The sequence below is a fragment of the Gouania willdenowi genome, chromosome 5, assembly GCF_900634775.1.
Source record: "Gouania willdenowi chromosome 5, fGouWil2.1, whole genome shotgun sequence".
NCBI lineage: Eukaryota > Metazoa > Chordata > Actinopteri > Blenniiformes > Gobiesocidae > Gouania > Gouania willdenowi.
In genome coordinates this window covers 19,656,958-19,677,102 of record NC_041048.1, presented here as the reverse complement: position 1 = coordinate 19,677,102, position 20,145 = coordinate 19,656,958, and the positions used below count along the sequence as shown (strand labels likewise).

At 36.7% G+C, this 20,145-nt stretch overlaps 1 protein-coding gene across 1 annotated transcript in view; it reads left to right on the top strand.

Moving 5' to 3' along the window:
• tex264a (testis expressed 264, ER-phagy receptor a) overlaps window positions 1-20,145 on the top strand; it is a 90,217-nt gene continuing 70,072 nt past the window's right edge. The window contains exon 1 of the mRNA XM_028446857.1: window positions 1-476. Within this exon, the coding sequence (XP_028302658.1) occupies window positions 219-476 (258 nt within the window). The 5' untranslated portion in view covers window positions 1-218. The remainder of the gene's footprint in view (window positions 477-20,145) is intronic.

The window sequence follows — 20,145 nt, the reverse complement described above, 5'->3', positions numbered from 1 at the left end:
AAAATACCATAAACAAACGGGACTTCTTAGTTCATCTGAACGGCCTTTTATTCCCCTGTTTGAGGGGACTTGGACTGTAGAAACACGGACGTAACGCCATCGGTGAAGTTTTCGGTTCCGTGTTGTGGTTTTCGTGGACAGGACCACCAGTTCCTGAAGGGTTTTTTTTCTTCTTTTTTTTTTTTTGCACGACTGCAGCTGGACCTCTTTGACGGATCATGTCCGAGTTCTTCTTCCTGCTGCTGATACTGGCCCTGCTGGGCTGTTTGCTCCTCACAGTGGGGGTCCTAGTGGTGTACTCTGGCCTTTTTTCAGACATTGATATTAAGACTGGCTCGCCTCCTATCAAAAATGTCACATTTGCCTACAAGTTTAAAGAGGGACCGTACAAGGACTGCGGAGCCGTTTACACAGAGAGCTCCAGCATAGGGCCCACACTCAGGTCTATGGCAGTGTTCTACGATGACTCCTCACAGGTATTGTGTGTGTGTGTGTGCGCGTGACATAACGATAAAAAACTTGTTTACCTTTTTCAGTGTGAGAGATAAGTAGTATCTCTTTGACCTGGACACAGTCCGAAAGGCCATCAAGAAGTTGTATTGTTTACATACACCTATTTTGAGTTTTCCATAAAAAAATTAAAAAAAATCCAATAATACCCCAAAATCTCTGCCCTACTGTTTAAAGATATATAAATGTATATGTATTAGGGCTGCACGATTATGGCCAATCAGACTACTAATCAAGATTATTCATCATGTGAGGGTAAACTATTTATTAACAAACAATATGTGAGCAGTTTAGAGTCCAAACGAAAATCTTTAAACAAGAATAATGATAATTACTGAAAAAGAAAAAAAAGTAAAAAAAAAAAAATCAGGATTTAGTTTTGAGCTAAAATCGTGCAGCCGAGCAGACCTCTCTGGATCTACAGCAATAATGTGAGGATGTTCACTGTGGACTAGTTTAGACATATTGAGGGTTTATGCTGCATTCACACCGATTGCGTCTCCTGCGGCAGTGGACACATCTGCCGTACGAAAACGTACCGCAGGATCCGCAAGCTAAAAAAAATGGTTCCCATTCGCATCATACGTGATGAAGCGAAGCCCCGCCCACCAGCGACACAGCCAACTCGGTGAGTTTCATTGCCTGATGAAGCGAGGAGCTGTGCTCCTTTTTCACCTCTCATAAACATAAACCACCAGTGAAAAAAGTTGGTGTGATTAGCGGCTAATGCTATCCTAACTCAGTGCCGACTTTCAGAGATGAAAACTACAGAGAGAAGTTTTACCTGCTACTACCACCTCCTCGCTGATTCTCCTCCACACCAAATCCTTCCTAGTCCAGTCCCGGTTATCAAGGCCGTGTCATACAGCTCCAGATGGTCACACACAGCTTCTACTCCATGGCTGAATGGGTGAACAGACCAGTGTCCGTGTTGACTGCCTGACGTCATCGTCAACAAAGACTCTGATTTGCTTTCGTCATGCGAAACAGCCGCAGGAGTTCAAAATTTTCAACTCTTGCGGGTGTGCGGATATGCGTAAAATCGGGAGCGCGCCCGCACGGCCAACGCACTTGACGTGCTGATCGCACCGCACTGCCGCACTGGAAAGATTTCGCATCCATTTACTTTGTATGTAATCTAGACATACAGACATTTCGTGACGCATCCGGTGTGAACGCAGCATTAGAGCATCATTGCAGATATAGAAAAGATCCAAAAACCTGATAATTTAGCACTCATATTTATGAGTTGTAGTTACAGTTACAGAGATAAACAAACAACCATTGCAAAATAGTTTTACAGGTTCAGACAAGTCCTAAAAGGCCAGTTCATTTGAAGACTATAGATCTATGTTTAGAAACTATTTGTGGTTGTCTGGATATATGTTATGTCATGCTTTCATCTACCTATTTCTGATCAGGGTTGGAGACTAGAGAGAACTGGTTTAGGGTCAGAGGTGTAAAGAGTACTGATATATCCTACTCAAGTAGAAGTACTGTTACTTGATTGAAATTGTACTCAAGTACAAGTTAAAAGAAGCTCAATGAAGTGGTACTCAAAACAGTTCTAGACGGGACAAAATATTTTACATTTAATTATATTTTTATTCGTGCCGTACACTCCTTTTTCTGCAGAGATGGTGGGTGCTGCTGTGATCACCCGAGTTGCTCCTCAGCTGCTGCTTCTCGATGAATGAAACTCTGACAGACGTCAGACTTCTGTCCACGTTGGTCACAGTGATGTCCAACTATTTTCATACTATGCCCAACGTAAAGCAACAGTTTGATCCACAACAGAGTAAATAATAAGTGATACAAGCGGTCATATATACAAAGGTTGGTGAAATGCGCATGAGACGATGGATACCAGAAACTGTTCCCACACATATTTAAATGAGGCTCAGCTTCAGTTCGGACTCACTCACATCAGCTTCATAAGGCATTAAACAATTTATATTTCAAACTGTGTATTATGTAGGAAGCAACTTACATTGTTTATCAATGAAGGCATTAAAAATAAAAGTGCACGTTGTAATTTTCACAGATTTCAATGACATTTACAAGCATTGGGAAAACTCCATGTTCTGTGATTTCTAGACAGACTGACTTCATGGCCCAGTCCGCCTCCTTTGCTTCAGAATGCTTTCATTGACAGACTACGCGCTTTTGGTCTACTTATGCACGGTGGGCGTGTCAGGAACTTGGACCAGAGAATACGCGTCGGAGAGAGGCGCGTAAAAAAGCGCTTAAGGCCAGACCGGAGAATAGGGTCCCAAAAGAACAGGTCAAACAGGCTGCCTCAGTCATTTTTTTAAATGTAGAATTCAGATACATTTGCATATACATATTAGTGTTTGTCATCATGATGTAAAACCAGGTTCTGCATGAAGTTATTTCACAGATGAGAACTGGACAGCGTTTCCTGCTCTAATGACGCAATCCGCTGTTTATTACAAGTTTTGTTTTCGGTCAACAAGAGCTGTCTGCACAACAGCTGCTTGTCAGACAGGGTTTAGTGAGTGGACAAGAACAACAAGCTGAATACAAAGTGTGATCAAATGTTTCACTATGATAACTTCTTGTTCTGTTTTCTAAGGAAAGCATTATTTTCCTCCTTTGAATAATTTGTTGCAGTGCTGACTGAGCGCGTTACATATGTCACAATGCAGGGTTGTTGTTTTTTTTCTTTCTCTCCTCGGGGACAGTGTCAGAGTTTTTGTCTAACCTTGCTGAATCCCAAATATACAAAGCTGAATCATGCTCCACTCCTTTTTTATTTGGAATGGAGGACGTGGCACACTGGCAGCCCTGTGTTTGACTTTCTGCTTACATCCACTCATTTCTCGTCTCCGTTCTAAGTAAGGGCTTTCAGTTTGAGCTCTGGCTTCGAGTCATGCCAGCGAGTGGAAAAATGTAGCAACAGGCTAACTGAGGTGCTTTGAAAGTGTTCCTGCTGGTTCTTCATTTGCTTGAGAGGCCAATGGAATGATTACTGCATGTGTCTAGACGGCAAACGGATGACGACAATATTTAGGCCAGAGCTAGGACTGATGATAGATCATACAAAGTTAGAAACTGTACTTGGGTCCTTTGCGTTTATTGATCCAAACTTGTATGTAATTGTTTTATCTATCGATAACAGCTTAATGCTGTCTGTCAATGTTTTTTTTTTGTCAGTTTATATCCTGTTTACAGAGCAATTTCTGGCTAAAACGACAAAGGCCGGCAACAAAATGAAAGTAAAATAGAAAAAAAACCACAACATTGAGCATGAAAATTGATATCTAACTGGTTTATCCAGTCAAGTCAATGCCCGTCATCCCTGCCTCAGTTAAGATGTATTCCAAGAAATTTTGTAAACAAACAAAAAAAGTCCATTATATAATAATTTACATCCTAGAGAGAATTACCAAAAAAAAATAATAAAACATGAAATAAAACATAAAGTAAATAAATGCAATGCAGATACAAACTGTTCCTTCAATGTGTATTTAAATCTGGCCTAAGGAGTTTTACATATTTCCTTCTCCCATTTTCTCCAGTATTATCTAACTAGGGTTTGAACGATTTTGGAAATAATCTAATTGCGATTTGTTTTTTCCCCTCAATATTACGATTGGATGAACAAAAGCAATAATCAATCTGTTTCATAATAAACAATTTCAGATGTATTTAAACTTTAATAAATATAAAATATACATTTAAAAGCACAGATACAACAATAAAGCAAACAAATCTGTGGCTTTACCTCTTCAACCATATCTAACTAACGTCTCATGAAACATGTAAACGTGTGGACTGCACTTCTTAAACACTCTCTGAACTTAACAGGACAGTACAAGACAGGACAAAAAAAAATTGGAGCCTTTGCGATTAGAAAATCGCATTTTATGATATCGCGATAATATCGCAAATGCAATTAATTGTTCAGCCCTAATCTAAACCTCTCCAGCTGTACATTTATGAAGAATGTGACCCTCTCCATTAAGTAAACTTCCATCGTCACGTCTATCCAGTCCATCACTGAGTCAGCCATTTCTTTGTGTTGATCAATACCTTTGATTACCAGTGGGAGTGCAGGTTAAGTAGATAGTTTTAAAATTAAATGGAATTTCTGTGTTGAAATGGAGTGTGAATTTCCTTCCAGTAGTTATATTCTGGCAATTGCAGAAAGATGTGGTTAGTGGTTTGACCACCACACAAAAACCAAATTCAATTAGAAAATAACAAAATTTCAATAAAGAAATTCACTATTTATGTTTATAAATGATCTCGTCCACATTCCCAAAGACTTTCCATTTTGGTCATGTACTAACCTGTATGCAAATTTTTTTTCTGGACCTTGTTTTCTTGAACAAAGCTGCAAAGCATTTGCTTTTCTGTTTATATCATATTACACAAATACGAGTCATCAGAGCAGACATTTACATTGAGCAACAAATTACCTATAATTATTTATTTATGAATTACAGTGCAAACATTATTGCCTCATAAAGAGGAAAATGGGTGGTTTACTGTAACATAAAACACTTTAAAACAAGAAATAAACATGAAAAAAAAACAAAGATTATAGACAACATAGAAATTAAAAGAGAAAAACCAGAAAGAAAAGGCGATTCTTCCCATGTTCACAACTTAGTCCCTGTTTGTGCCAACGATTTACTTGTATATGAACTACTTTAAAACTGTTGAGAATTAATTTTTTGTTGAAAGGGACTCAAGTAGTTCTAAAATGTGCTTCTTTAACTGATGTGGATTATTAACCAAATACAATTTAAAGCATGGGAACTCAACAGTTCTGTCCAGCTGCTAACCTAGTGGTTCGACTGTTTTTTTGTTTTGCTTTGTTTTTTTCAGTAATAGTGACACAGGAGTCTGGGCCATTCAAATATTTATAAACAATCTTTAGAAATGACAATTTTATAGTTGGAAAAATTCATTAGATTGTATTTCGTTATAATTTGACAGTGGTATTTTTGTCTGATCGACCTCCTCAATTTATTTTTTTTGGCAATTTTTTTATGTTAAAATGTATTATTGACAGACGTTGCATCATCCTTATGAAAGTTACTAATTCTTCCAGAATGTTCTATTTTTTCTTTCATTGGTTCAAACTTGTGTCCTCTCCACTCGTCCCAATACTCGTGTAACCTTTTTGTGATTCTAAACACACTGTAATTATTTTATTTTGCTGCATAGTTGCCTTGGTGATTTCTATAACTGTGGGAAGAAGATCTCTTTGATCAGGTGATTCTTTTTTTTGCGCTTGTAAAAACTTGCAAATGTGGTGAGACCACTGCATGAGAGTCAGGTTTCTTTATAAAGTAGTCACACACACATACGCCACAGGTTGGATTCTCTAACCTTTTGTTTTTTCTATTCATTTTCAGCAGTTCATACTTTTTATTTAAAGCCCAACAAAGAAAATTATTAAATTATTATTATTTTTCCTCCTTTAATGCCCTTTTTTACCGCTTCAGAACATTTATATTGATAATTGTGTTTTGACTATTAGACGGTTAAAATGTTACTATAATAGATAGTATATTATAGGGGTGTTGAATAATATCGATTCAGCGATATATGCGATATTACGTCGCAGATCGATTCTAAATGCATCCATATTGATTTTATTTATTTTTTTACTTTTACTTTTTACTTTACTTTTAATAGCCACAGCCAGATTATGTTTTTTTTTATTTTAAGTTGTTGGCACATGGCATGTTAAAGCTAAGTTTTGAGTGTAAATATGCCAATGAAAGAATATTCATACTAATGTTCTCATGATATTTATATTCAAAAAAATCGCAATAACCACCATATACTTTAATATTGGGATATATTCGTATTGTATCGTATCGTGACCCTATGTATCGAGATACGAATCGTATTGCCAGATGCCAGGCAATACACACACCTAGTATATTATATACGCCCCAACTTATTAAATGTTTGAATTTAAATGATATTTCTATTAAATCACTTTTTTTTTGTCAATTATTTGTACAATTTTAAAACAGAAATGTACATGTAATCTATTGACTTGCTAGATTTTATGTTTGAGGTTACCAAAACCTTGTTGTTGTTTCCAGTGTTATGTGTGATTATTTACCACAAATTTAACCCCAACTAAGGATACTGGCATTGCCTTATTCATGGTTGCAGGAGATTTTGTTGTTGTTCACTTTTTTTGTAACTCAACCCTTTACTGTGAGGTGCAATAAGAAGATTAATAAAGTATTGCAGGGATCAAGACTCTGCAACCTCAGCAGGGTTTATATTAAAGTGTATGTTTGGGGCCAGTGTGTACCTTTTAGTGTGGTTTTATTAACTCACAGTAAAGCAATATTTAAAGTTGTGCAGTTACTAAAAGTGGATTTGTGTGTGTGTGTGTAGAGCTGGGCAAAGAAAAATCGATTTAATCGATTTATCGAATTTGTAGATAAAAACGATTTTTGTTTTGCAAATTCGAGTTTACAAAAAAAAAAGATTTTTTCCACCACAGCTTTTCGGACTTTTTTGCGTTCCGATGTGATCCAGCCCCCTCTTTGTTTACATGTGTTTACCCTTTGAGTAGGTTATATATGTGCTACAGGCATGTTTCATTTCTTATTCACACTATGCTGAGATGCTAAGGGAAGAGTTTATTATTTTTTTTAATTGTAATGTTATGTGTTATAAAATATGTAGTTATCTGATTTCTTAATCAGAAAATTTAAGCTACTTTGAAGGTGCTGTTGCACTTTGCTTAAAACCTGGGTTAAAAATAATTGAAAATTGAATTTTTTTTTAGGCAAAAATCGCCCAGCCCTATGTGTTTTTTTTCTTTCTTTCTTTATTTAGGATCAACACATCTCAAACATACTGTCATCACAGGTTACACTCTTACAGTCTGATCCATTCTTCTTTTATATCGTATCAATACTCATCATATTGCAACATTAATTAGAACAGAAACAAGAGGCTTTATATATATTTAGAAAAAAAAACTGTACAATGAAATATTCTCTGCATCACATTGTGTATTATTGTTTCTTTTGTTACAGTTCAACAGAATATATATACAAGGTATCTGTGGCTTAATTTCACAAGTTTCTTCCACCTCTGATGATTTCATTTTGTAACTTTGCAAAAGATAAAAAATATGTTTGTGTGTTCAGCAATGAAAAAGAAATGCCTTCATAATACATCCCCACCCTTTAGACTTTAGATGATTACTGATACAATCTAACCTGACTGAACTGAGTGAATATTAAAATAAACAAGTTGTTTTTGAGAGGAGTGAGTATTTATAATATGGAATATTTATTGTAAGATTATTTTTCCTTTTCCCACTCATTTATATTCACAATAATAAAGTGATGTAACTAAAGCCTGAAGCCAGGAGTTTGCACAGTGAGACTTGTTTGGAAAGTTTCAATCATATTGTTCAGCCCATGTCCAAGGATTGGATTGAATGTCACACAAAGATGAACTTGTGTGTTTTCAACTGTTCATTTTTTATTTGCTACACTTTTATGTACAGTAGATGGCGCCATTAGCATTAAAATAGATTTTCAGAATCTGAATAATTTTATTTACCAATTAGTGTTTGGTGGATGGTGTGAAAAAACAAATCAGAATCAGAATTAGAAATACTTTATTGATCCCATCCCAGGAGGAAATTACTTAGTTACAGAGGCTCAAGAAATATTATAGATAAAAATAAGAAACACTAAACAAAGAAAATGAAAAATAAAACATACATAATTAAGGAGAAGACTGTTAATTAAATAAGGATTAAATACAAGTGCACACATTACAATAGAGAAAGTGATTATTTGGCTGAGGACTAGCAAAACATAATAACAATATATCACCTTTTTTTCTTTTCTTCTTCTATTTTTTGTTTTCTTTTGCCATGATAACATCAAATCTTTAGCCTTTGTTACTCATTTTTAGATTCCAACCAACACTTTTTGGACACAATAGAGCAGTGGTTTTCAAACTTTTTTGGCACCAGTACTCCCTTTCTCTTATTTCTAAAATCAAGTACCCCCTTTTGTCCGACTCCAACATTTTGCTCAGAATAATATGAAAAAACGACTGTAGAGCATAATGATGGAATGAATGAGTGATAATATCACACATTTTAAATAATCTCATTTTGTAAATAAGTGGAATGAAACAGTTTTTAGTGCCTCATGAATAGATTTTTTTTCAATTATTTCCGGTCATCTTAAGTCTAGTGTGACCAAGACGACAGTAACTTTTGTATTTTCAGTTCATGTTCTAATCAAGGTCATTTCCATCACGTGTCAAACTCATGGCCCGGGGTTCAAATCTCGCCCCTTTGGAGCATCCAGTTGGGCCCGCAGGTGAAAGTAACAAAAAAAAGACAGAGAAAACATGAATCACTGTTTAAATGAAACTCAACGATAGTTTGCAGGGGCTCACAGTCATTATTTTGTATTTTATGTATATGTTGAAGTTCAAACTAGGGCACAATAATGTTGAAGTTACTAATTTTCCCGTGTTATATCTGTGGCCCGCTGCTCCGAATTTGGCCCCTGGACTAAAATGAGACTAAAAATAGACATTACTGAACGCCATATTTTTACTGATTTAATTTATCAAGTACTCCCTGTAGTTCCTTTGCGTACCCCCATTTGAGAAACACTGATACAGAGAATGACTGCAGTGCACTTGCATGGTGTTTGAGTTGAGCTATAGTTCTTGTTCAATGGACATGATGAAAGCTGACAGGCCTCCTGCCTTCTGAGGATGTGGATTCAAAGGCTGTGATGCCAGCTGATCAAAGCGCAGGCTGCTGTTGTAGCGGATGAATCCGTTGAGTATGTGACAGGTCAGTTAACTCCTTGGACAATCACAAGTTGTTGTTTTTCTTTTTTCAGGGCTCTGTTGTAAACATGGTAGACGATAAAGTATTTCTTGTGTACGTTAATGCTTTCTCCATGACTAATTACTCCATGTGGCCGCCTGAGGAGCTGCACATCCATGTGCTCTGCTCTCCGAGAGTCAGATGTCTGGACAGTGACACAAAACGTTTGTGGTAACACATTAAAGACATCAATCTGTTGAAGTCTGACCTCCCTCAGGCTCTGGTGTAATACAGCCAAGTTGGATGTATTGGACAATTCCCAGATCGAATGAAAGCCTGACTTAAGTCGTGGGATTTGTGTTTGTAGGTGTTTGTGATGTTATAAAATATACGGGAGCCAAGAATTCACACTAAATCTGTCAGGAGAAGAAAGGAAAATCTAAGTCAAATGAAAGCAACTGTGAAAGCTCAAAGTTTACTCTCGGTCACTCTTGCTCGGGGATACACCACAACTTCAAGTGCATTTCTGTTTGTTGTTGAAACGATCAAAAGCTTTAGTAAAACCCTTTCAAATAAAACAGCTGCCTACTGATATGCAAAACATTCATTGTTTATACTCAGGCTAAAACTCACGCTGCTTTTTTTTTCTTCGCACCTTCAAATGTCCTAAATCTGCTGAAGCAAACCCACGCATGGCTGACAGAGGGACGGGAAACAGAAGAGATGTAGAGATATCTAGAGACGTATAGGGGAGTGACACTGAGGGATGAGTTGCAAATATGTCTTGGAGTATTTGAGAGGCTCCTAATACCTTATTCCAATTCATCAATTGGACTTTCAGATCAGGGTCAGGAGTGTTGATATCATTTATTAGCATTTTACTGCTGCTCATCTGTCTGTCAAATGCAACAACATGCAAAAGGAAATCTTCGTGGATGAGACCACTGCTTTGAAGGGTGGATAAAAAATGAGACAGATACACTCAGGTCTGGTTTGAAGTCATTCTGTGAGATTGTAAATTATGACGTAAAAGAATGTTAATGTGAACAAAGAAGAAGAAAAATGAAATAAATCTGGACAGAATCTGTTAAAGCGACCCGTCACATGAATGTACTTTAGATGATAGGTCCAACGCAGAGCATGAAAACCTTGTGTTACTAATTTGTGCCAGAAATGTGTTTGCAGTAATTGATATTAATTTTTAGCCTCAAACACACATAATATGCTTTTATATGTGGACAGTGTTCACACATCGCCAGGACTACTTTTTGTTTCATTTCTGCTTCCATAGAGCAGTGTTTCCCAACTTTTTGTGTCTCATGTGCCCCCCGAGGCCTCTCTTCAAATTAGGAGAACCCTTTCGTCACTCCAATTTAGAAACCTTTCTTGTTTTATTTACATGTTTTTAACATGTTGGCCTCTGAAAAAGCTTGAGAATGTCAACCTGTATGTTTAACGCACACTAAATATCAATTTTGTGCATTACAGTTATTGTATATCAGAGAATATATTTACCTCAATTTTTAGTAATGTGCATAACATGTTAGTAACAATTTAGTAGGATATTAAGGCTGACATCCGGAGTTTTTGAGAAATCTGTGTTTATGTATGATTCTTTTGAAATACGAAAAAATACCTAACTAGTCTTTTGCTATGGTCTACTGCTGGTGGTCATTCATATACATTAATGTACATAAGTACGGCCTTCGTCCTATAGACCCCTATACAAATGGAAACGATTGCCGAGTGTGCCCAGCCAATATGTTTTGACTTGCTGTTTTTGAGACTGTCAATCAAAGTGAGTGTAGAACTGTGCACGGAAACATGTTGATTTGTTGCACCATAACTTCTGCATGTGCACATTGTATTGGGTAGAATAATTTATAGAATGTGCTACCACGAAGAGAAAGAAGGGGAAGAGGTATTGGCAGTGATGTGCCTATGCAAAATGGAAAGATTAGCTCCCTGCTTCGCGACATCTGGCTGGAGAAGTGCCACACTGTGTCCAGCTGGCCAAGGAGCATTTCACAAGCTCCACAACTACGGGGATGGAAAACTGTGTTCTGCCTCCAGCAGGCTGCTTATCCTCGACAGTAATTATACATGCCAGAACTCCCAGGATGCCATGTGTAATTACCAGCTATGTCTGAGCACTGCCTAACGGAAAAAGAGCTGCTCGTGGAGGGAAAAATAACAACTGCAAAAAGTGATTTTCACACACGCCTGATTAAGAGGCCCTTGGAGCGTCCACTTCATCCCATCACTGATAGATAATTTAATTTAGCTTTATATAAATATGTATATGTTGATTAAACGGTGCATCGTGGCTTAGTGGTTAGCATGTTTGCCGTACAGCAAAATGGTCCAGCCTTGTGGCGGACACTTGGGTGCTTTCTGTGTGGAGTTTGCATGTTCTCCACGTGCTGCTTGGGTTTTCTCCAGGTACTCCGGCTTCCTCACGCAATCTGAAAATATGACCTTTAAGGTGATTTGAGTCACTAAATTGTCTGTAAGTGTGAATGTGAGTGTGAGTGGCTGATTGTCTGTGTGTTGCCCTGCGATGGACTGGCGCCCTGTCTAGGGTGTATCCCCGCCTAGCGCCCTGTAAGAGCTGGAGAGCCAGCATATACCTGCAACCCTGAAGAAAAGGAGGCAAGCGGGTCAGAAAATGGATGGATAGTAAAAGATAAGGAATGTAACGATTCACTCAACTCCCCATATGATTCCATTCACGATACTGGGTTCACGATACAATTCTCTTACAATTTATTTTACAAAATTAGACTGTAGACAAATGACTAAAAAATATAATTCTTTTTTTCGAAGAAAAATAAAATACTGTACTATTTGATAAACTATGCAAAAAAAAAATGCAATTTAATTAAAAACAAATCCTGAATGAAATAAATGAAGAAAAAGTACACATGAATAAGAAGCCTATTCATTTAAATTCTGACTGTACAGTAAACTATGCAAAACTGCATAATAGTTCCTTTTCTTTTTAAAAGTGCAACTGAAAATATATTTGGTGTCTTAACAATTGGACTTTAAAACAAATCCCATACCAAAGAAATAATATAAACAAACAAACTATGGCTTTCATTCTCTCTCTCTTGTTTCTCCCTTTCCTCTCTGTGCCCCTCTTACCTTGGATTTCACATGTTCTTTCGTTCTCACCTCTTTCATTTTGTCTTGGGGAAGCCAAAATGCTTCCACACTTCTGATTTAAAACACGGTGGTGTGTCCTAAATTTCAAATTCTAAATAGATAGTGCCCTCTGCTGTTATAAAAAAAGTACTGCGATTCAATTTCAAAGTATCGATGTGAACGCGTCACCTTTGGATCAATTTTTAACTGCCTCACAATTAATCTTTACATCCCTAGTAAAAGAACATAAGCCTGAATACAATTTATTAACTTTTAAACTATTATGGATAAAGGGTAGGGAGATCATCCAACCAGTTAGAAAAATTATTCATTTAGCATTAATGTCAGCATTTTGTTAAACAATTTCTGTCAACACCATTTGTTAACTTAAGTCAACCCGTAGTTTCATTACACGCTATGAATCAGAGCATCATCCTTGTCTGTGTAGTGCCACAAGTTTCCATTTCCTTTTCTGGTAACTGTGTCATTGCTGTTGCAACAGCTGCTTATGTTGAGAAACTAAATTAGCTTGTGACTTCTCCTCCCATTGTTTCTCGCTTTGCAGATTCTTTACTCGTGCATGGAAGTCTTCTAAACACCATCTGTCACAGAGCTCCAGATGTAAAAGAATAACGGTGTAGTGCAGTGGTTCCCAAACGTTTTGTGCCCAAGGTACACAAAAGGACAAGTAAAAATCTGAAGGCACACCGATTGTGCAAAATAGCCTTTGTAACACGTTATCGCTCATATCATGTACAATATCACTTGAGCCACGGGCGACCGTACAAGAAAGCGTTTTTTTTGTTTTGTTTAAAGAATAGTTTTTAGGTAGAGAGTTTGCCATTGTATTTTGAAATTCGTGCATACAAAGTAGTAAATTAAAATATACGTAATTATTTTTGTGTAGTTGTATATTGAAATAATAATGTATGTGTCTTTATAACATCATGGCTTCCCACACTTGAAAAAGTAAGGACTTGACCAGACTCAGGATTTCACCCGTTCTTACTTTTATTCTTTCCGGCGACAAGAAAGGTGAAAAACCTTTGAACACAAAACACAATGCAAATAAGTTCATAATTTTTCATCAAACAAGGTAAGTACAAATAAACATAATTTCAGGTCAGTACATTTAATTTGATAAAAGTATCTTTTAAACTTATTTTTACTAAATCAGTTTATAACTTGAAACCATTTTCCTGGTTTTTCCATGTTTATATCATTTATAGATATTACAATTTCAAATGTAATTTAACAATTTCTTAACAGAAACACTTTTATATTTTACTATTTTCGTACATAAATTAAATATTTTCACTCTGAATTTTATTAAAGAGAAATTTGCTATATTCCTTTTCCTCTTCTCATATAAACAACTTCATTAACTCAACAAATGAATTATACAATATATAGTTCACATTTTAACAGTCCAGTCATTATGAGCTCACCAGTAGCCCTTTTGGTTTCAGTCCTTTTCCTATTTGTATTGTGTAGTGCACGTTTCTGGTGTTATCAACTCTGTTGTACACAACCAAAGGCCGTTCATAGGGTGATTTTCTCATCAGTGCGATTGCGCTCACCTGTTGAGGTGCGCCGCGGAGAATCATGCGTACCCACGGAGCAGTATGAGCATGTGCCGGCATGCACTTGGAGCGGCACATGCACCCAGCATTACACGCTATGAGCACTCAGGAAGATCGCTGCAACAGTGTGGTTGTCACAAAATCCCACGGCACACCTGGACTTGACTCACGGCACACCACTGTGCCGCGGCACACCGTTGGGGAACCACTGAACTGAGGGAGGGAGCTTGGCTGTAAAAAGTGGCAGGAAGTTTGTATGTTATTGTCATGTGATGCAATTAGGTTGTGGATGTCCTTTGTAGTTTGAACTGTTACAAACCTATTGTTGTCAGAAGCGTTTAAGGCAGTTAGGCATGTGCTTGTTATTTGGTAGTCATGTTTAATACTGGATTATGACGTTCTGTTGTGATTACTTTTGTTTACTTCTCCAGTTGTCATGTGACCAATGCTTTCCTACTGTCTTAATGCCCTGATTATGTCTGTGCCTGTGTTTGTTAATGCCTGGTTCCTTTGTGTACCTGAGTGATGTGTTTACTGTTAGCCTGCCAGCTTGTCTTTTGTGACTAAATCAAGTAATCCTGAAGTTCAGCACCTGCTTTCTTTAGCCTGGCTGCAACAGACTTGTATTCATTCACATTAGCTGATTTTTTTTTTTTTTTCTTTTTTGCTTCAATGATTCCTGACATCAGTTGTAAACAGACAAGTGTGTGTAATCAATAAGTGCTTCATGTCCAGCAATTCTTTGTGAGGGTTGTATTCCCATGATTCCCACTGCAGACATTGATGTTACGCTGGCAGAAAAAGGCTCCATATTGGCAGAAGTACTGACTACCGTATGGTGAAAGAATATTGTACAATGACAAAAACACACTATCATGATGACAAACAATAATAACCCTTAGTGTTGCAGAAATATAGTAAAATGTAAAGTATTATGTGCCTCTTTGGTCATTACAGATCTTTAATGGGACTAATATTCAGGGTTGGGCTCAATTATAATTATAATCGCGTAATTGATAATTATTTACAATTATAGCGTAATTATAGTTGTAATTGGAAACATCTGTAGCTATTATCATAATATTAGTTCTATGGCTTATATATGTCTAGGTAACAACTATTTAAATATGTTTCATATCAAGATTTCCTAAAAAAATAAAAATAAATTCAATAAATTGAAATTGAGGGGTATACTGACAAAAAAAAAAGGCTCAGGCGCCCACACCAAAGGCCTTAATACCAATATTATATGGATAAAGAAGCCTAACAATGTAACCAAGAAATGAAAAAGAAAGTGGATGATAGATAATATTTTTTAGTGTATTTTACAGATGATTTAAGACATGGGTCAAAACCGACCCGTTATCATAAGAGATGCTAACGCAAGAAAAAGATTAAGTTTTATAGGGTTGTTTATTAAAGGTTTAGCAATTGTGATCAATTGAATTTTAACTTAATTGTAATTGACTTTCAGTGGAAAAATAGTCATTGTAATGTTAATTGTAATTGGAAAAAATGCTGGTCAACGTAATCATAATTCAGTTGTAATTGAACATGAATAATTGCAGAAGTAATTCCCCAACCCTGCTAATATTCCTTTATAAACTTGCTTTCAATGGTATTCTCTCCTCTTTTTTTTACATTACACTGGTTCTTTATAAGTTGCCTCTGAGTTTATTTTTACTGGTGATGAAGATCGGTCTGCCAAAGCTGGGCTATCCTATTAGGATCACATCTTTGTACTTCCATCATGCAGACAGTTGGTCCCTCAGCTTGTTTGTCCCTGTCCTGACTAACACAGCTTACGCTTTACAAATGACAAGTTGGATTGGACTCAACAATGAAAACAATGCATCTTAACTGGAGGAAACAGGAAGAGAGGAAATCTTCATTATGAGAGCTGCTGAAGGCTTAGCCGGTGTCATGTACTGAGTTTGCATCGTACTGAGATTGTATATCAAAATCAACTTTATTGGCCATGTAATGTATGTTATACACATGAGGAATTTGACTTGGTGAACTGTGCTCTCTCTAACAATGTAAACATTAAATAATAACAATCAACTAGAAAAAATATAAACATTAATATAAACAGTAGTTAAAGACCAATATGTGCAAAACTAAATAAAATAATATAAGTTAATAATAATAATAGCATAATAGTGCAGTAGTGCATATACGAATATATGCACATGCGTGAATATGCACACTACAGGAAAATTTTGTTTTGCTAAAAAACATGCTAAAAAAATTATGTTTTGCTAAAGAAAATAACTCATTTTAGTTTTAAAAGTCAACGGACACGTGTTTTATTTGTTTATTGGATTGGGTTAGTACGGTGGCTGGGAAATGTCAGGTGAATGCATTTACAGAAACACTTCCGTTGTAGCCATTTTGCATTGGCGTTGTGACCCGTTAGTGTTAGTTTCTGTAAATGCATTCACCTGACACTTCCCAGCCACCGTAGGTTAGGGTTAGGGTTAGAGTTTAGTTAGGCCAGGGTTAGGGTTATAATCTCAGTGCGGAGGCAAACTCCGGAGTGCGGAGTTCTCATCGTACGGGTTAGCTGTGCGTCTGCAGCATGCATCAAAAAGCATGCTTGAAGGCTCAAGTAGAAATTTATTTAAAATTACATATCCTCTTAAAAGCTCCTTTTTGGTTGTCAGAAGATTTTGGGTGGGAGATAGCCCAGTTAGTGCGCTAGCAGTCAGAGACACAAAAAACCACCACAGGTTAGTTAGTTTCTTCGTTAAAGTAAACACTTTGCAAATAATTATTTCAGGATATCTTCTTGCTTAATTTTCCAAAACACTGGTCACTTGGCTGTTTTTCTATAGCTTGGCAGAAAGACTTGATCTGCTATTGTTGAGTTTCTTTGGCAAAAGCAACACGGTTTTTAGGTTTTCCTGCTTTCTGCTGCTAATCAACACCTGCAGTCGGCTCTTCTCTGCTGCTGGTGAGAAATGAAACCACACGTTGTCCTTCATAACACTTCTTCAACTGTGTGGGCAGCCTTCAGGAATTTTTTTTCTCTGCTGGAATTTCAGACACAATCAAATCTACTACTGTTTTGAAGAAGACAAGACGAGTCAAGTATGTGGAGTAGTGTTTCGGTCTTCCCTAATTGCCTGCTGTCTCCAGGGTGTGTTATAGGGAGGGATGCAGAGATGAGATGCAGTCGGAGCTGCTGCTTGTTCTTGCCACTGTGTGGGATGTGAATGATGGCTAGACCTGAATAATATCATTAGCCAACTACCGGTTTTGCTAACACTATTCTCTGAGCGGCAAGCAGGAGAGATGGCAAGATATTAGATAAGTAATGCAAGACAGTGGGAGGACAGTTGTTATCCTTTCTATTTGAATGGTTATTGTTGTGTCTTATCATTGAGCACCAGTGTTGACAGGGAGCAGTTGTGCCCTAAAGCCTTGCTGACAGCCCATACATTTAGCCCATCTATGTAGCAAAGACATATCCCTTTATGAAGACCCATTTAGGTGGCCGCAAAAAGAAGAAACCAAGTTCGTAAGCAATCAAATTTGTGTGACGGAGATGCAGTTTAGATATGTTGATCATTTAATTGAGTTATTATTCAGTGATGTGCTCCATGTTTTTTTTCCCTCATGTTTTTGTTTTCTCTTGCCAGAAAAAAAAGCCAACTCTTTCGTTTTTCATCAGAAAATGTCAAGATCACGTTTACTCCCTTTTCAGTCTTGCACAACCGGTCAGTTAATAGTTTGATCTACAATCATATTTGAAAAAATAGTCAAGTGTCTAATCGAAAGGCAGTATGGTGTAAAAATAACTGGACTATGTGCAGTATTGAGCAAAACAAAGGCTACAATTTGTAATCATTTATCAACTCATTTTGTGATTACAAGAATATCACAGCATTGTTTTAAGCAAAATAACTCTGCCATAGACCATGTCAAGCATGTAGTGAAAAACAAATGTTAAATGTAAGAATGAAGACAAAGCATGACTGTGGCAGTTAAATGTTCTTGACTAAAATTAATTCAAGAAATGGAGATAGACCTAATTAAAATGCCTGAAAGAGGTTTGAATAGTCCAATGTTGTAAAATACATTTTATAGTTATATGAGAAAAAGAACACTGACTGGCAGAGAAATCACCCAGCGTGCTTTTGGGTACAGATGACAAGCCCAAGACTCTTCTACTTTAGACTGAAAGAGACTTTTTTTAATTTAACATAGTGATATCAATAAATCTATGTATAGCCAGAACCTTCTGGATAAATGTATATTGGATTTTTCACATTTCCAGCTCAGACGAGCTAAAACCACGTCATAGTTTATGACGTCACAAAGAAATCATCAACCCACTCTTTAGAATTAGATTTACAGTGAGCTCAGTGAAATGTTGCACATTCAGGAGCTGAATGCACAAAAGTTATTAACTCAGCAAATCTTCCAGTCTTCAGAGTTAAGTTCAGTCCTCCCTATGGTCCAAGCGGGTGAAAGAAATGTTTGCATTAAAGTGTGAATGATCTCCTCAAAATCATCCGGAGATCAGGAAGTGCTCATATTAACATGTTTATGTTGTGTGACATCTCTGACATTAAAATTAACTTTTTTTTATGACAGTTACTTGCAGATGCAGGAGGACATTATATAAATTAGACCACAGAGACTGGGTAAATTACATTTAACATTTTAAACAGAGTAATTTCATTAAGATTAATTTAATTTACAGAAGAAATCTATCCACACAAATACAGCTTGTTACAGTTAACATAATTATAAACAGGTTTATGAGACATTTTAAAGTACACAACAACCAGTCCCACAAACACAAGTTTTATACATAAGATTGACATTACACTGTCTATATTATGACATGACACCTGTCATTAGCATGAATAAGGTGTCATGAAGGCTGTCATTAAGTAGGGCTGCTCGATTTAAAAAAAAACAATAATCACGAGTATTTGTCATAATTGAAATCACAATTATTCAAATGATTATTTGTCAACCAAAAAGTTATTGATTTTTTTGTACAAAAAACATAGAATATATTCTTTAAACATAAATAAAATCATTCAAACACTAAAATCAAGTACGTAAAAAAATAATTAAAAAAATTAAATATATATATATTAATAATCTTTTTTTTATTGTTATTTTTGTAATCGTTGGGTGTAATAATCGAAATCGTAATCAAATTTCGATTAATTGAGCAGCCCTAGTATTAAGTATTGCTGTTTATTAATCCTCGTCCCACTCTTCATATTCTATTAAAATTATTTTCATTTTGCATATTTAGTTGTAAAATGTCAGAGTTACTGGCCACTAAGGGTTGAATGCCGGCTATTACAATTGGATTTTGCTATTGGATGAGATGAATTCTTTGTTTTCCCCTGCATCATCAACGTTCACTGTTGGCCCCGCCCCTCCTATAAAAGCTGAGAGGAGGGAGGAGGGTTTCCTCCTATCACAGTCCTCAGTGAGCATTGATTGACAGCCTAAATGAGGAAGTCCACTGTGTTTCGTGTGAAACAGCCCAATGTAGCAGTGATGTTTTTGACTGTGCTTCTATAAAGAGCAGATTCTGCGCTAAATGAGATGGTTCATCAAGCTATGTGTGTATTTACAGACACGTATACAGTATGCTATGTGTGTATTCCCATCGGTCTCTGCGTGTGCGCAGATGTGTGTGTACCTCTTATTGTTATGTCCGTGAGGTGATAGGAAAGCAGGGCTGTTTTGCCCCTGAGTGGTGTCTGTAAGGCTATGTGTGAGCTTCACGTCATGATTATGTGTGCCTGTGGTAGTAGTGACACATCTCAGCTGTGTGAAGTTGCTGTGTGTGTGTGTATAGACACATCCTTGTGTGTATTACCGTCTGTCTCTGTGCACAGCACTCTGGGCTGACTGAGTGGGCATGTCTTACTGCTACAGCAGTAGTGCCCATAATCAAGGCATTTGTTTTTATTTCCCACTGTGGTGGCAAAATTGATTAATTATGTATACTCATATATTTGCTTTTTGATCTCATTCAACTTAATACCCCAATTTGTAACTTTCCACTCGTGTCTGATGTCTTTTCCTCTTCCTGCAAAGTCAGTG